Consider the following 15,486-nt stretch of genomic DNA (forward strand, 5'->3'; position numbering starts at 1 on the left):
CTGCGCAAGGCTTTCAAGCTATTTACATATAAAAACTCACTAATCCTGAACAAGTGTAAGATGTAGTCTCTAGTTAAACCAAGTTTTTTACTTAAGAGAGATTTGCCTGGTGAAGCTAAACCAATGACAGTATCCAATTACCATTTTTTGGTTTTAATATCGGCATTAGTATATAAGAAATACAATGATTAGTTTGTAATGTAACAGTTATTTAATTATTTTAAAAAACAAAAAAGGAACTGAAAAATGCAAACCTTAAATTACCTACTTTTCAATAGCACATGCTAAGAAAGGCAATTTCTCAGGAGAAAAGAAGCCTGGGCTAGATACCGTGCAGCATTATGAATTTTCCTAAAGCTAGGAAATCCCTATGCATCACTCTCAAAATCATCCTGGAACTGAACACAAAGGTTAGCAGAAATGCCTAAACTCACGTGGGTTCCATTATACACCACTTAGTGTAACCTACTTTTTAGTATTCAGCATTTCAGTATCAATAATGCATAACGTTCAAAGTTGTTCAACCCAAAGTACAGTCACGAGAAAGTGAACATGGATCTTGGAGAAGGGCTGGCTGCAGTGTGGTGTCACTGCTGGATTTGCCTTGTGCCCCTGTGCAGAGGGACAGCAAGATGGAGTTGCTGGAGCCTTCCCTGTGCTAATAGGGAGCCGGGGACCTGCCCCCTCTGCGGAAGAAGAGCAAATAAAGCTGCAGAGAAAATAAAAGCAACACCAGTGCCTTGGTGAGCAGCTAAGCAACGTGCCTGTGCCTGGTGGCATTGCTCCAGAACAAAGCTCTGCTGCCCAAACTGATGCTCTGCCCACTGCCACCCCACAGCCCAAAACCAACCCACACGGGGCTCTGGCCACACTTTCACTACCTCTGTGCCTACCTTGGCTCATTACTAAGTGCTCAGTGAACATCACTACACCACCTTTTATTTTCCCTCCTGAGAGGTTGTTTGTTCTTCACTGGATAAATTATTTACCATTAAGGAAATTAAGGCGGCCAGTAGGGAAGCGCGAATTAAGAGTACGGGAGTTCATGAGACGGGGCTGCTATGAGACAGCGTTTCAGCTTTCACATGTATTCCCTACCCAGCTGCTAAAGCAGCTTTACCGTCAATCCTATTTAGGACGAGAACCCAACGGAGTACGGAGATTCCAAAGCTCAGTCCTTCAGCCAGAAATTGCTTTACCTTCTATTTTCACTTCCTCCCCTGCTTCTCCCCCCTTGTGATAGTTTGCATCTCATATCCTTGGGCTACTAGTAACAAGCATTTAGAAAGTACATTAGAAACAATAGAATTGGAACCCCTTGAAGTTTTTCACAACAAAATTTATTAGAAGAATAGTGGTTTTGAAAAGTCTAGCATCCAGTGAAAACTACCATACACAACGTTACAGCTGGGAATGTGTTTCCAAAATGACATGGTCAAATAATACAATGGAGCCATTAAATCTTACACATGCACAACAAGAGAATTAGCGCTTTGACATACAATGCAAAAAATAAATGGACCACATGAAATAAAAATTTAAAAGTACTTATCACATACATTAAGACACAGCTTATTTAGTCCAGTCAAAAAATCAGAACTGCATTAAAAAAATTAATGTAGTGCAATCAAACCAAAAACCTTAATTTGTGATCATAAGTGCTCTACTACATAAAACATTGATCATAGCAAGGAACAAAAAATTCAAATCACACAGTACAAAAAAAATCTGTAAATAAATATAAACTACAGTACAAGAGAAATATTAAATTATACAATTCCGTCAAACTGTAAACAGTATATTGAAATGAGGTCCATAAGAGTAAAGGGGGGGGTTCCTGTTTTTTTTTCCCATGACACTTGAACTTCTAGAGGTCAGAGAGAAATGCCATTTTCCATACTCTTCAAAGACTATGGGTTACATAAATAGAAAGAGAAGACTTTTTAGATGTAAAGTGTCAAATAATAAAGCAGAGGTGTTGCTGACTTGCGACTGCCAACAGATCACCATGAAGGCAGAACAGCAGACTTTAGTTTCAGGCTTGGCCTCCAGGTGAGCACAGCACAGAGGCCTGGCACTGCAGGTGAATAGTGCTCAGCCTTCGAAAGGAGGCACCTCGTGAGCTCTGGTCCTACCCAGGAGGTGGAAATAATTATAGACAACCTGGACCTCTGCTGATTATCTGACAGGTTTACACGCTTGTCATACAAACACCAACTTTGGCAGAACAATTACTAATAAACTCAAAGCACTCCCGGCCCATTGGTTTCCATCACAGTGGCCAGTGCACAGAATTCTCTAAGGACATTGCATAACTAGAGTGTAGAGGTCAGACAGCCAAGGACCCGTGCTTGAGGTTAGAAGTAGTTATGGTGAGAGAGAAGCAAGAGCCACGTTAAGAAGCTGCCTCTGCTGTTCACAGAAGCAGCTGGGAATGTATTTCTTTTTTAGCTGCGCTGGCTAGTAGTGGCATTTTAAAATATATAAGTTTAAGATAACATATATACTATATATGTATATAATATAATACATATTATATAATATACATAGGAATTTCTTACAATACATACCAGGAACCCCCACGCGATCTGCTCAGTAGTAATAACTGAATATACAGAATGCCACTATAAGTGTCTGAGGCACTGTGTGCTGGAGAGTAAATATGCAGCTTTAAAATCCGTTTGGCTGAGTTATACCTGGATACCTGAACTGAGTTTTAAGTTGACATTCATCAAGGATGTGCTATCAGCACGTCAAAAGAAAAGCAAAACAAAATACAAGTCACTGCTAGGTTTAAGAAGAGAGTACAAGTACCTGAATTGAGTGAGGATAGTGTGTAAACTGTCCCTGAGGGTTTTTAAACAGTGTGTGTACAAGTTGGATTCCTAAGAACATTAGTTTAAACTTACACTGCGGACTGATAAAATACCAATGTCTGACAATTTAACAAGTGGAGGTTAAAAAGAGTTATGAGCAAACACTCAAAACATTTTATACATTTTAAAGCAGCAGTAAGCTGCTGTAAGCATACATCCCATCAGTACAAGCAACACGTGGGACTCAGATAAAGGTTTCTATTTGCAAAAAGCCCATCATATATTGATAAGTAAAGAATATTCACCTGCTAAATTAGAATGCACCTAGTTACAGACTAGCAATTCAAGATTAATTTTTTAATCAAATACTTTGCTATACTTTGCTATTACATACTAAAATTCCTTAAGCTCACTAATGCTGGTATTCTAATCTATTTTTTTTAAATGTTCCCCCTTCATTTAAGAAATATACCATTCCACAACTTAAACATTAAGATCCATTTTCAGTCCTCAGATGTAAAAAGCATGTCAATGAGTTTATATTAAAAATTTACACGGTAAAAAGGCTTGAATTTCAGCCAGAGATTCTAAATACTACTCATTCCCTGAAGGCATAAGGGAGAAAGAATCCCTACCCATTTTTCTTGTGATACAGTTTTCAAACTGAACATTAAAGAATGGTCCAAAATGTTGGTGGTTTTTTTTTTTTTTTTTTTTTTTTCTTTTCAGTTTGGGAAACTTCCCTTCCCTACCCATCATCCCAGATTCCCAATGTTAAGCCCTGAAATGGCCTCCTGAAATGATCAGTTAAAAATACCAGGCATGTATATATACATCCCCTGCCTGAATTGCAGAATATTTTGTTGTACTAGTCTTTAAAAGACAGATTAATATCCCAAGAAACCTTGTGATCTGACCTGACAAGCTGTTCATGATCCTAGATTGGATATTTGAAGTATTTCATAACCTGAAGACCAGATTTAATTAAGACTCTGGCATTGTAACAGAGAAAAGTGCTGCAGTTATTTATCCCTTTTCTGGTACTTTAGAATAGGTCAGACAAGTGCTTTTTATAGTGACAGTAAAATTTTACATGTTTTCACGCAGGCATAAAAAGTATTATCTGCAAAACTATTTGAGAAATGTAGCACCAAGTAATTGATAAACTGTTTAAGTAGCTCTAGTAGTATCCTCATTATTTCCAAGTAGGAAAAAAATATTAAGATAAACTGTGCTAGGTGATGATGAGAGAAATTGTTTTTGATGTTAACTTTTCTTGCTCCAGTCAAAATGAAGCCTTTGTCCTAATCCTGCTCTGTAAGGTAGTTATCATCTTGAGTCCTCCTAAATTATACTTACCAATTCAGGAGAGACAAGCACAGGGGCATCAGTGGGGATGCTTGTTTTTAAGAAGATAAATTAAATGCCTTGGACAGCCTGAAAAAAATCCTCCTTTCTAGTACATCACCCAGGAAAACTGATTTTGCAACTGGGCTGAGAGATTTTTGTGAGGATTAAATAAAGCTCTCTTAACATGAAGGTTTTTATGACAATACCTGAATATAGGCATAATTCAGTAGGACATGAGGTCCAAAACTGCTGCTGTAATACTGGTTTAGAGACTTGGCCCCAGTCAAAGAAAGAACAGGAAAGAGAGAGAGAGAGAGAGGGACACTGGAATGCTCTAAGTACTTAACAGCTTTTTCTGGTGTAGGTGAAGTGGATCTACAGATCATTTTGAGTTTGTAATATCTCTCTGCCTAGTGGTCATCACAGCACACTGTGTTTATACAGTGGATAATTTGAAATGAGTTACTATAGTGGCTACTTTATCTGCTACATTCATCAGAACTGCATACAACTAGCAGTGCAGATTTTCAGGTTTCTGAAGGTTCCAATTACTGAATTTTCAATATAATTCAAGATCAAGTAGAAACCTTTATAGTACCAAAACAAGTCTCAAAATTGTTTTCTTTCAGCTTTCTAAAACAATATTAGCCAACATTATGTACTGATGCCAAGAAAAAGCAACATTGACCTAGACTGAAATTACATTTAATTTCTGAAACATTTGTGGGGAATACCTAGAGATTTCTGATCCTCATGAAAATGAGGGAAACAACCCTTCCCATCCTACTTCTAACATTTGGCAGAGAATTTCAGCTATTTAAAATATCGTGACAAATCTTTCAGTAAGGTTAATAATTTTGCCTTTGTGAGATTTTGGACTGCAATAAGAGTATGCATTCTAATACTGAAGATTTCAAATTTTGTCTTCACTGAAGGAAGAGGTCTTTACGTTACAGATGCAGCCACACTGTTTTTGAGAAAAAAAGGGAACAGCAGAGTGCTCCCTTCACTCCTTGGACACTGTGTTTTTCTCCTAAGACTCAAGGACATCTTAAGAGCATTACTTGAAAGTAAACTGGAAAGAAACACATGGCAATTCCAGTTTTGCCTGTATAACAATTGTTGCAGATGATACAAAAAGCAATTCAATCAGAACTAAAAAGTTGTTTCACAAAGCTTACTCAACCCTACAGCCCCTAAATCACTTTGCCAGCTCCCATGAATTTCCAGGGAAAGGCAATGTACTCTGGAGTAGTCATGAAAGAAATATTTGGATGCAAATGTCGGCCTGCCACAAGACAAAGCACAGACTTATTCCTTGTCTGCTCTTACCCAGTCTAAACACAAATGTAGTTACCTCCCGTGTTTAGGAATATCCTCCAGCGGTGGAAAGTTCTGCAAAAAAGGTCGTGCAGGAGTTGCGAGAGAACACAGAAGCTGAACGTGTTGCCTTACTAGAGGCATTATCCTATCTGTACCCCTGCATTGTTAAAAATATTTTTTTCTCCAACTGCCAAAAAAGTTCAGAGTTTGAATTCAGGTCTAGCAGTAGGGTTGGTAATGCAAGCATCAAGTTATGAGTTCTGCAACAAAAAAGAAAGTAAAGGCATACCTGTATTGCTTATGCAGCAACTTCTCCTGTGCAACAGGGAAAAAATGAGAAGTTCTAAAGGAAAATGTCTTGAACTTTTAGAAAAAAATCAGGGAATGACTGGAAAATAAATAATCTTTAGACAGAAATAAAAATGAGTCCAGAAACGTGTCCCTACAATATCTAACTGGAAACGTTCAACTCTATAGCTGTACTCAAGCATTACAGCCACAATAATGCCTACAACACTGTGGAATGAGGATCCAGCTGGCTGAAAGTGAGGTAATAGTTTGTAATAGGTCAGAGTTCTAAAAAAGCACTTTTACATCTTACAAATCCAAACGGAAAAAAAAAAAAAAAAAAAAAGGACACATTTCATACATGTTGGGCTTTCCCACCAGAACTGTACGATAATTAACTCCACACCAGGACCCCTACCACACTAAGCCTTACTCATCTTCAATTATATGCTGCAGCAAAGATTTACCAAGCGACACCTAAACTTCAGTACAATATGAAACTTCGATTCTTAAAACTTTATACACACAAAATATAAAATTACTTTTCTAGGATGGGGTAGGGGAGGGGGATTCTCCTTCATGGTACTTGGACTGAAAAACTAGTTTTCAGAGACTGCCACAAATATAATTCACAGTTTCTTGCTGTCAGGCTTTTTCAGCTACATCAACGTAGTACACAACAATACTGTTAAGTCCAATAACTACATTGGATGGACATTCTCGGGAATAAGAGAAAACTAGTGACAAAAAATACCCGAAAGGTCTCCTCCTAACAACGTCTCGATTTTTACAGGGTTGCAGTTTGTCTATGTTACACGTTAATGCAATCTCACAAGAGCAGCAGGAGAAGGCTTTAAAATTTTTCTCCTGTCCAAGTGATCCAAGTAACATAAGCATCCACTTACCAGAAATAAGATGAGAAACAAGGCTTTTGTTACAAAGACCGCAGTGAACCACACCTTCCCACACCAAAATATGGTCAACCAGGGATTTTGGCCATGCAAACTGCTGGTCAGCAGAAAATTAAGCATGCTAATGGACAAACATTAATTCCAATCATATATTTAAAATGATCCCAAATACTACTAGTTAGCTACACTGAAAGCGCCTGCAAAATATATGTAGTGAAAAACGAAACAAAATATTAGTGATCACTGCAGCACTCAGAGTGATACTAGTCTTAAGTGATGAATCACCTCAGAGAAAATATGTTAGATGGGACTTTGAAACAAAAAAATAACATTAAAAGGTGCACCTGAATATTACAGACTAAATTTACAAAACCTACAATAAGGTAAAATATATATCTTTTGATATTCAGCAGCTTTTTTTTAAATTTGTTTTTATTTTTTGAGAGGCTCATGAAATTTTAAAAAGGGACCACTAACTAATCTCAACCATGCTTCACAAAACAATAATGGCTATTTCATATTGCAGTTACCAATGTAATGCAATTAGTGCTTAAAAAATAATCTACACTTTTTCTTTTTTTTCCTTTTTAAACAGAGACCTTTGGAGGAAATACGGTTGTTCAAAAGCTTCTCGAAAAAGAAAGATTACCTGAATATTAAGTTATCACAGATCAAGTGTTGTGTTTAAAAGCTTTGCAGTTATGAGTATTACAATCTTCAGGTCTCAGGACATTTAAGCTGAGAAAGTTACGTGTTTGGTTTGTTGTTGTTTTTTTTTTTTAATTCACTTCCTAACCAAAGCAAATAAAGAGTACTCAACTTCACTATCTATTTACAATTCTTAGCCTACAGTCTGAAATGACAAGACAAATTCTCTTTTAAAACTGCAGCATTAAAGGGTAGGCACACCATTCTTCTGCTGCACGATTGTCACCCACTTAAACATACACATACAAAATATTTAGGTTAGTAAAATGAGCACTCCACGTACACTACAGTGACAAGTTTTATAAAACTCAACTCATGTTTCTTAAATAAGGACAACTGCAAAAGGTTAAACCTCTCTCAAGAGTAAAACTGTGTTACTTTTTTTTTTTAACTTGCAACAAACTTCCTACTATAACTCCAACAGCAGATGAAACCACACCTTAATCTGCGCCTTTATTGCAATCACCAGCTAAACTGGAACGTATTGCAGAGTTTACATACTGCTACTGAGCTTAAACTGCTTTAAATGCCAAGATGATAGCTAGAAAGCTACAAGGAACCAGGATTTTTGAGGACTAAAATATATTAAGTAAACAAAAATAAAGTATACTTGGGGCCAAATGCCCAGTCCATTTCAAGAATGAGCAGTGCATATTTAAAACAACAGCAATGGTGTGCCTAACCTTTGAAAATATGAAGTTGCTGGGGAGGGGGAGAGGCTAACAGAATCAATTGTTCCAGAAGTCATTCAGCATCCCTAGGGCTACCTAGGCCACCCTCCCATGAACTTTGAGAAACCACTTTCACTGACATCACTTAATGCTCTCACACAAAAACTCCAATGCTTCTTTTGGTTGTGCAAATGGGGGAAAAAATGGTAATTCTATCTACCTTTTGCACAGATTAAGACCAAATTGCTTCTACCTGAAGAACCAGCAATTACAATTTGGTCATGTTGTGGTAAGTCCAGTAAATTCCACTTAGTTACCGTCCACTCCCGCAGAAAGTATCAAAGATAAAAGTTCAGTACAAAACTTATCCTGGATCTCCATAGAAGCATAAAGATATCACCATACTGAAAAAACCCCAGATTTGTAGTTTACGGAGTGCTTTTTTTATGGTGTTTAAATGCTTGTTCTAGCATGTGCTAAACCACTATCAAAATAGATTAAATAAAAACAACAACAAAAAAGCAGGACTTAAACAAATTCCTGCTACTGGCAACTGTAATATTTAAAAAGGAAACACCCATTCACTGAGTGTTCGACCCTGACAGTATTACAGATAGATATGATGCAGAGCCTGAATTAGATCAGGCTACCAGTGTTTTACTTCTTCCCTGAACATTAACAAGCTCCTTCACTAATGTGGATATTTGGGCAGACTACTGAGGTTGTAACGTTTGAGATCACCATTTTGTGGGCTAATTTTTTTTCCTTTTTTCTTTTTCCCCAGTATCACAGTAGTTTGTTACACAAATCCCCCATCCCTGGATTAGAGTCATTTAAACTAGCTGTTGGGACCACATAAGTTCAGTAAACTCAGAACCAAGTCTGTAAAAAGTGTAAAGGTCACAAAGAACCATAGTTCTGGTATAATGAGGCATACCCTAATACATCATTTAGTGTACCCTGACTGCTCCTGACTGTGAGAAGCTTGTCTTCCATGAGATAAGGCTACATCCTCAAGCAGGTGAGTCTAAATATCACCCTTCAAAAACACCAAGTAAAATTACAGCGAAGGTAGTGTTATAAATAATTAACTGACATTTTCTGAAGGTAGTGTATGTAAGTTTTCCCTCCCCTCCCCTCCGGGTGAGCACTAAGCAGACAGCAAATGGTAAGTACAGTTAATTTAGAAAGAAAACAGTGAAGAGCCTAATTAGACCCAATTGATTATCTATTTGACAAATCTGAGTTCAAGAGAGGTACCATTCCTAAATAATTTGATTTAGCTCAAGCCTTTCAATCAACTGGATCAATAAAAAATAAGAAGGGAAAAAAAAAAGATTTCTGAAACATTTTTGAAGAATGACAGTCTGATTTTCATTTGAAAATTGCCTGGTTTTAGGAGAGTGTCAGTTTAACAAAGCGGACTTATTTCTATAAAGGCAGACATGAAAAATCCAACATCAGAAGTTCAGGCAGGCTCTACAGGCAAGATGTCCACTTCTACAGATCTGCATTCTTTGTGAGGTAACTCAATTCTCTATTACAGAGAAACATGCAAAAGGCAAAAGAAAAAAAAAAAGGAACAAAAAAGAAAGAGGGCAGTGGGCAGGTAAAGGAGGGAAACTGTGCCATACTAGGCCAGAAAAATTTACAAATGTGACATTCAGAGCACATCTTTCACCTGTGTTCACATAAGTCTATGCTAAACTGCAAAGGAAAGAGCATTGCAGTATACAGGAGACTCAGGTGCGCTCAGTGATGGTTGAACTATGCAGTAGTGCTCACCCAGTTTGCAAAGTAATTGGCACTCTACAACATCCCTATTCATCCTTCAATTCATTCGCACTTTGTGCTGCTTCTCCCTGGGGATCTAATTCAATCTTTACTGAAACATCCTGCCCCTCCGACCTCATTAATTTCATTTTTTTCTTTGGAGGGTTTTTCAAAGTGCCCAGCCTCTCTTTAACTTTGTACTCCAGTGTACTGTGGGGGATCCCATAAATACTCTGAGCTTTGGAAACACTCATTTTCCCGCTCATAACCACAGAGATTGCTTCCTCCAGTATCTCGCTGTTGTACTGTCTGTATCTCCCTCTTTTCTTCCTAGGTTGCTTGGAGCCAGGATCTCCCTCTTGATCTGAGGTGGGATATGGCTGTCCAGAGGTAGACTGCTCAGCATCTGAGCCCCAGGAATCTGGTCCAGCATCCAGCAAACTTCTCCTATTTTGTTTTGGAAGGATAGCCCTTAACTTTTTGCTAAGCGCGCTCTCCGTTTGTGAACCCATTACCAAAGAGCTATAGCTGTACTGGTCACCAGTGCGGGACTCCCATGAAAGGTCCATGCCTCGAACTTGTGGTATCTTTAAATCCACAGGAGATGAATGGCTCACGTCCTTTTTCCCATCCTGTTTAGTGTGAAGTGCCATTTTTTGAAAGGCAGAGTTTTCTGTAAAAAAAGGAAGGTCACTGATGTTGCTGAGTGCACCATTTCCCCTGAATTTCATGCGGCTGAAATTGAATTCGTAGTGTGGTTTTGCCCAAGAAGCCTCCCTGGATAATATTAAGTGCTGTCCATGATTCTGTAGTCCAGATGGCCCATGGCTAGCAGCCGTAGAAAACTGGTTTCTGCTCAGCAGTTCTTCACTAATCTGGAGTGATCGAGCCAGCGGTACTTTAAGAGATGTGGAGTGGCCATAACCTTCCCTGGTTCCATCCTGCAAGCTTCTTGGAGGTACCCCATCACCACTCTGTAGTCCCTCCGGATGGTGCTGGCTGGGTCTCCCAGGTCGCCTAATTGGATGGAAGGAAACTGATGTGAGCAGGACTTGCACAGGTAGGGAGGGATGGGTGAGGGGGCCACTCCTTTATTAGAAGGCCTTGCTTGGGTAACATCACTTTTTGTGTTATTTATTTTTCTCTAAATTTTTTTTTATTACTTTAATTTTTTTTTTTTAAGTCTCAGCATCAGTCAGTTTTAAAACTTGTTCACAAAAAAAGAGAAGCTTTTTGGGCAAAGAAAAATGAAACCTGTTGGCTGGTCTCTGGTTGGGTTCACAAATTCTCGGAGTAGAAGAGACTTCGCGCAAGCGTCTGAAAATAGCACCTTAATTACAAAGTAGTAATCAATCGCCATAGATCTACACACAACTGTGTTACTGGTGTGACGTTACCACTAAACAAGCACAGTAATAAAAGAGTAAGCCAAAGTGCAACATATTCAACATGTAAATATGACTGCCACCTGCAGTATCTACACACAGGTGGAAACCCTGGATAGTGTTTGCTTACATCATATTGAAGAATTGCTGCTCAGGATAAAAGAAAAAGCTTAGCAGGCCTCAGAGGTATTTGCCTGACTTTCATTAAGCACCAAATATGAAAGCTGGGATACTGCGGATCACAAAGAAAAACACTCACACTAGACTTACCAACTGCTCTCTTAACAACTAATTGCAAATATACAGAGCCCTGAATCTCATTTGATATAAAGCATGCCTAAGAAAAGGAAGATCTAAGCGCCAACTGTCATCCAGATCAAGGGTTAACAAAAAAAAAAAAAAAAAAAAAAAAAAAAAAAAAAAAAAAAAAAAAAGGCAGCAGCATGTATTTTTACCATTTCCCTTTCATCACAAGTGTTCTTTCTATGAAATTAGGTACTACTGCTGCAGAGAATCACATCTATTTTAATGCTTTGATTGCTTAGCCCCCTGTAGCTATTAAGTCACATTGGTTTCAAAATCCACCTCCAAATTTGTCCATGTTCAGCATACAAATTAACAAAGAGAATCTATTTTCATGCTCTGGGACACTATACTGGCGTCAAGTCCTCTGGCTAAGCCAGCATTACTTAAGGATAGGATACATAGTACTGAAAAGCTACATTATAATTTTTAACATCACTCTAGGATTAAAAAGAGTCTTTAAAGAAAAGACATCCACTGCAAGAACCTGGCATGTAACATACACAGTGCTTGATACACATGCTGTTCACTTCTCTCCAGGATGCAACAAGTCATAGGATGTGCACAACAAAGTCAACAAGGATTCAGAACAAAATCCAGAGAAATGGATGAAAGTTTGCAGTTCCAGAGAACCCTCTCAGACAATGTGCGTTCTCCAACCCTTCTACAGCATGTATCAGCATCACGGTGTGCACCAGTGATTCTACACCTAAATAAAGGTCATACTGGCAGTTAGCAGAGGGTTACACCCGACTTAGTGATGCTAAACAAACTGCAGCCAGCCTCATATGCCACACACCTGGACAAGTAACCACAGGTGCCAGTATGCCGTATCCTCTCTGGACCCACAGGACTGAGCAGGACAGAGCCAGATGCTGGCCCTGCCATCCCTGTGTGTTGGACTTTGGCCCTCACTTGATTCACAAACAAGGGAATAAACAGTACAGAGCCTCAGTGGCTTCTGCTGCCTTCCTAGGAAAATAAAGATGGAAATAATCTGTTCAGAATTAGAGGAGAAGTACTGCTGGGGAAGATTTATGCTAAAGAATTGTAAAAAGTATTAAGACTAAGTTTTAAAGAAGGATTGAAGTATTTTATTAATAGAAATATTAAACAGAAAAGTAACCTTGAAAGGAGAAATTTGAGACAGTGTATTTTTCCAAAGAGAAATGCAAAAATTCAATCAGCTGTTATCAGTACATGGGAATGGTGGTGGAAGAGGATTGCTAGTTGAGATTTTCAAGTTTTTCAAAGGCTATCATAGAGCTAAATCCAGCAATTAAATAGCACTTCAAACCATATACTATTTCTGTACTTCAATAAAAATATTTGTTCACAGTAGCTTCAAGATAATCAACACCCAAAATCCCTCTTAGTTCGTCAGCCTCTCCAGTACAACCCTAACTAAGAGTAAAGGGTTTCTAAATGTATGCAAATGGTGACCATTAGAATATGAAACCTAAAGATTTTTTTATTATTTAACAGTATTTCACACCTTGAACTGATTAGGCAAGAGTAGTACAACATATACTTTGTGATTATTTTTTAAAAGAACTTCTTCAGTACTACAGAACCATTGCAAATCCAAAGTTACAATTAAAGTTTTCTGAACTACCACACTCCTTGCCCCATGTCCTCTTCTAAGTTGTGGTTTATGCTAGGAAATATTAACAAATAGCATGCAGTGATTTGAATCTAATTCAGCATGGTTTATCACCCAAATCATTGTTACATCTAAAATAAACTTTCCTGTTAGCTAACTGTGCCCTAAATGAAATGAAGTCTAAATATACTGCAAAGCCTCTAAGATTCTTCATGCACTTATGTGAACTTGCATCTTCATGGAAATCACCTATCACTAAACCAAATAAACAGGTAATAGAAGGACCTCTGGATAAGCACCAAATTGGCAAAAATAACAGATATTAGAGTCTTTAGCTGCAAGTTAAGCCTATCTCAGTTGGCAACAACTCTTATTTGGCAGATGGGGTGAAGGCATTTGCCAAAGGTACAAGTTGAAAACACATTACTCCAAAGGGTTAACACCAAAAGTAAGTTAAAATTAACAGGACTTAAGCACACATTTTTAGTAAAAAAGTGTTTTAAAAGGTCATAGAAAGTTGCTTTCTCTTACCCATTTCCCGAAGTACTAGAGCACCCTGGAGAGTGACTCAGAGAGGTGCTGCCAGCACAAGGACTCTTCTTAGTAGATAAATCAAGCACACCGTCTGCAGAGACAAAAGAATGACTTCAGTGTTTGAAGAAGCAGGATCAGCCAGGCTGATCTTGTCTTCAGCTGAAAAGACAAAGAAAGTCTTCTGAGCTGAAGTCATTTTTAGCGCACAACATTTTTTGGTTTATTGTATTTTTAAACAAAATAAGGCTTGGAAATTTTCTGCAATATGGTTTACATGTGACTTCAATATAGTCTTTGGAAATCATAATGAAAATTAACAAAATTAAAAGTGTATCTGTTACAAGAGCTATAGCATAACAAATTACCTACAAGTGACAGTCATGGATACAACAGAGCCTATCACATAACTACCTTTCAGTGGTCCAGAATTGAGACAATCTTCGAGACTTGTCAACCTGAGATATTCCCCTCCTTAAAGGGAGGCTACAAGCCAGTATTCTGATTTTTTTTCTTTTTTTATCCAAATCTCTTGTAGGAAAATTCATTGAGAATTTCATACTGAAATTAAATTAACACACATATAGATGTGAGATTCCTTCTCACGTGGCAGCCAGTTTCATCTCCTTTTTTCATATCTCCAATGGGTCCCTACTGGAAAAGCTGCTGCCTTCCTCCTCTCTTGTGTCATTTTATTCACTGTCTTCCATATGCCAAATTGGTTTTCTTGTTAGACTGCTTCCTCCACTCTCACTAATGGCACATCCTCAAGCTCCCCCCATGCTCCCCTGCAAACCCTTACGTAAATTCTGCATTTATAGACACCAGAAAAGGGAGCATGTTTCACCAGAAAAGCCTTGCTCCTGCTGCACTGAAGCAGCTTGAAATTCTGGTCGTTTTAATAAGGGAAACATTGTCATTGAAGCAGCCCAGACATCTGAAGTTCCTGGAAACTTTGAAACAAGGAATTGATGACGAGTAGATAAATGAAACCTGTTGGCAAGGTGAATTTGAAACATATGAGAGCTCCTCTCTCGTTCTATCTAATCAACAGAATACCACCCAACACAAGAACAATGTAAGGCAGCTTTCAGATTGCTTGAAGTTCTCATTTGACATATGGAGAAAAAACATGATAAACAGTGAACTAGAATTAACTTACAAAAAGCTGTTCCACCCACTGCATTTGGGAACGCACCATAACCCAAACTTAAGCAAGCAGAAAATTAAATTTTCTTTTTGAACAACACTTATGCAGGCACAAGAGACACAGACTGGATCAAGTCTTTCCTTCTTTTCAAGAGGCTGGACAGCAAAGGCAGCTGCTGGAGGCACTTGCATCCATGCCTCCTCCCTCAGAAGAGTCAGTATTATGACCTAGAAGCCCCTGAGGAGAAGCAGGGCCAAACTCATACCCCAGGGAGAAGCTTGCAACTAGCTGGGTTCCCTTCAACCCACTAGAATAAACTATAGCACAAAGCAACACTAGCAATCTTTCATGACAGCCTCTGAAATCTCTCATTAACAAGTTTGGCAAAATCTCTTTCCAATTACATTAAATGTAAATTGGGAAAAAAATTTACATCAGCAAACAGATTACTGTATAATTCAATATGCACATGTTCTACTCTCTTTAACAAGCCTTATTAACACTATACATTATCTTACAGCTTTTTCCATCACATGGTAGCTAAAGAACAATTCATGTACATGCTTTCTTCTTCACCATACCATCCTCTAATTAAAAAGGGACAAAGCAAAGGCAAAACTGATTCTCTCACTCTTTCTTTCAGCAAAAAGTTTAACAATGAGAACAGTTTGACA

At 38.2% G+C, this 15,486-nt stretch overlaps 1 protein-coding gene across 1 annotated transcript in view; it reads right to left on the reverse strand.

The window, feature by feature from the left end:
• Positions 1-1,318: 1,318 nt before the first annotated feature.
• The window catches only part of LCOR (ligand dependent nuclear receptor corepressor), a 64,936-nt gene continuing 50,768 nt past the window's right edge, over positions 1,319-15,486 (reverse strand). Inside the window, exons 6-7 of the mRNA XM_068197846.1 lie at positions 13,663-13,756; positions 1,319-10,857 (exon numbers count right to left, since the gene is read on the reverse strand). Coding sequence (XP_068053947.1) covers positions 9,888-10,857; positions 13,663-13,756 — 1,064 coding nt within the window. The 3' untranslated portion in view covers positions 1,319-9,887. The remainder of the gene's footprint in view (positions 10,858-13,662; positions 13,757-15,486) is intronic.

Source organism: Anomalospiza imberbis, chromosome 8 (genome assembly GCF_031753505.1).
Source record: "Anomalospiza imberbis isolate Cuckoo-Finch-1a 21T00152 chromosome 8, ASM3175350v1, whole genome shotgun sequence".
Lineage (NCBI taxonomy): Eukaryota > Metazoa > Chordata > Aves > Passeriformes > Viduidae > Anomalospiza > Anomalospiza imberbis.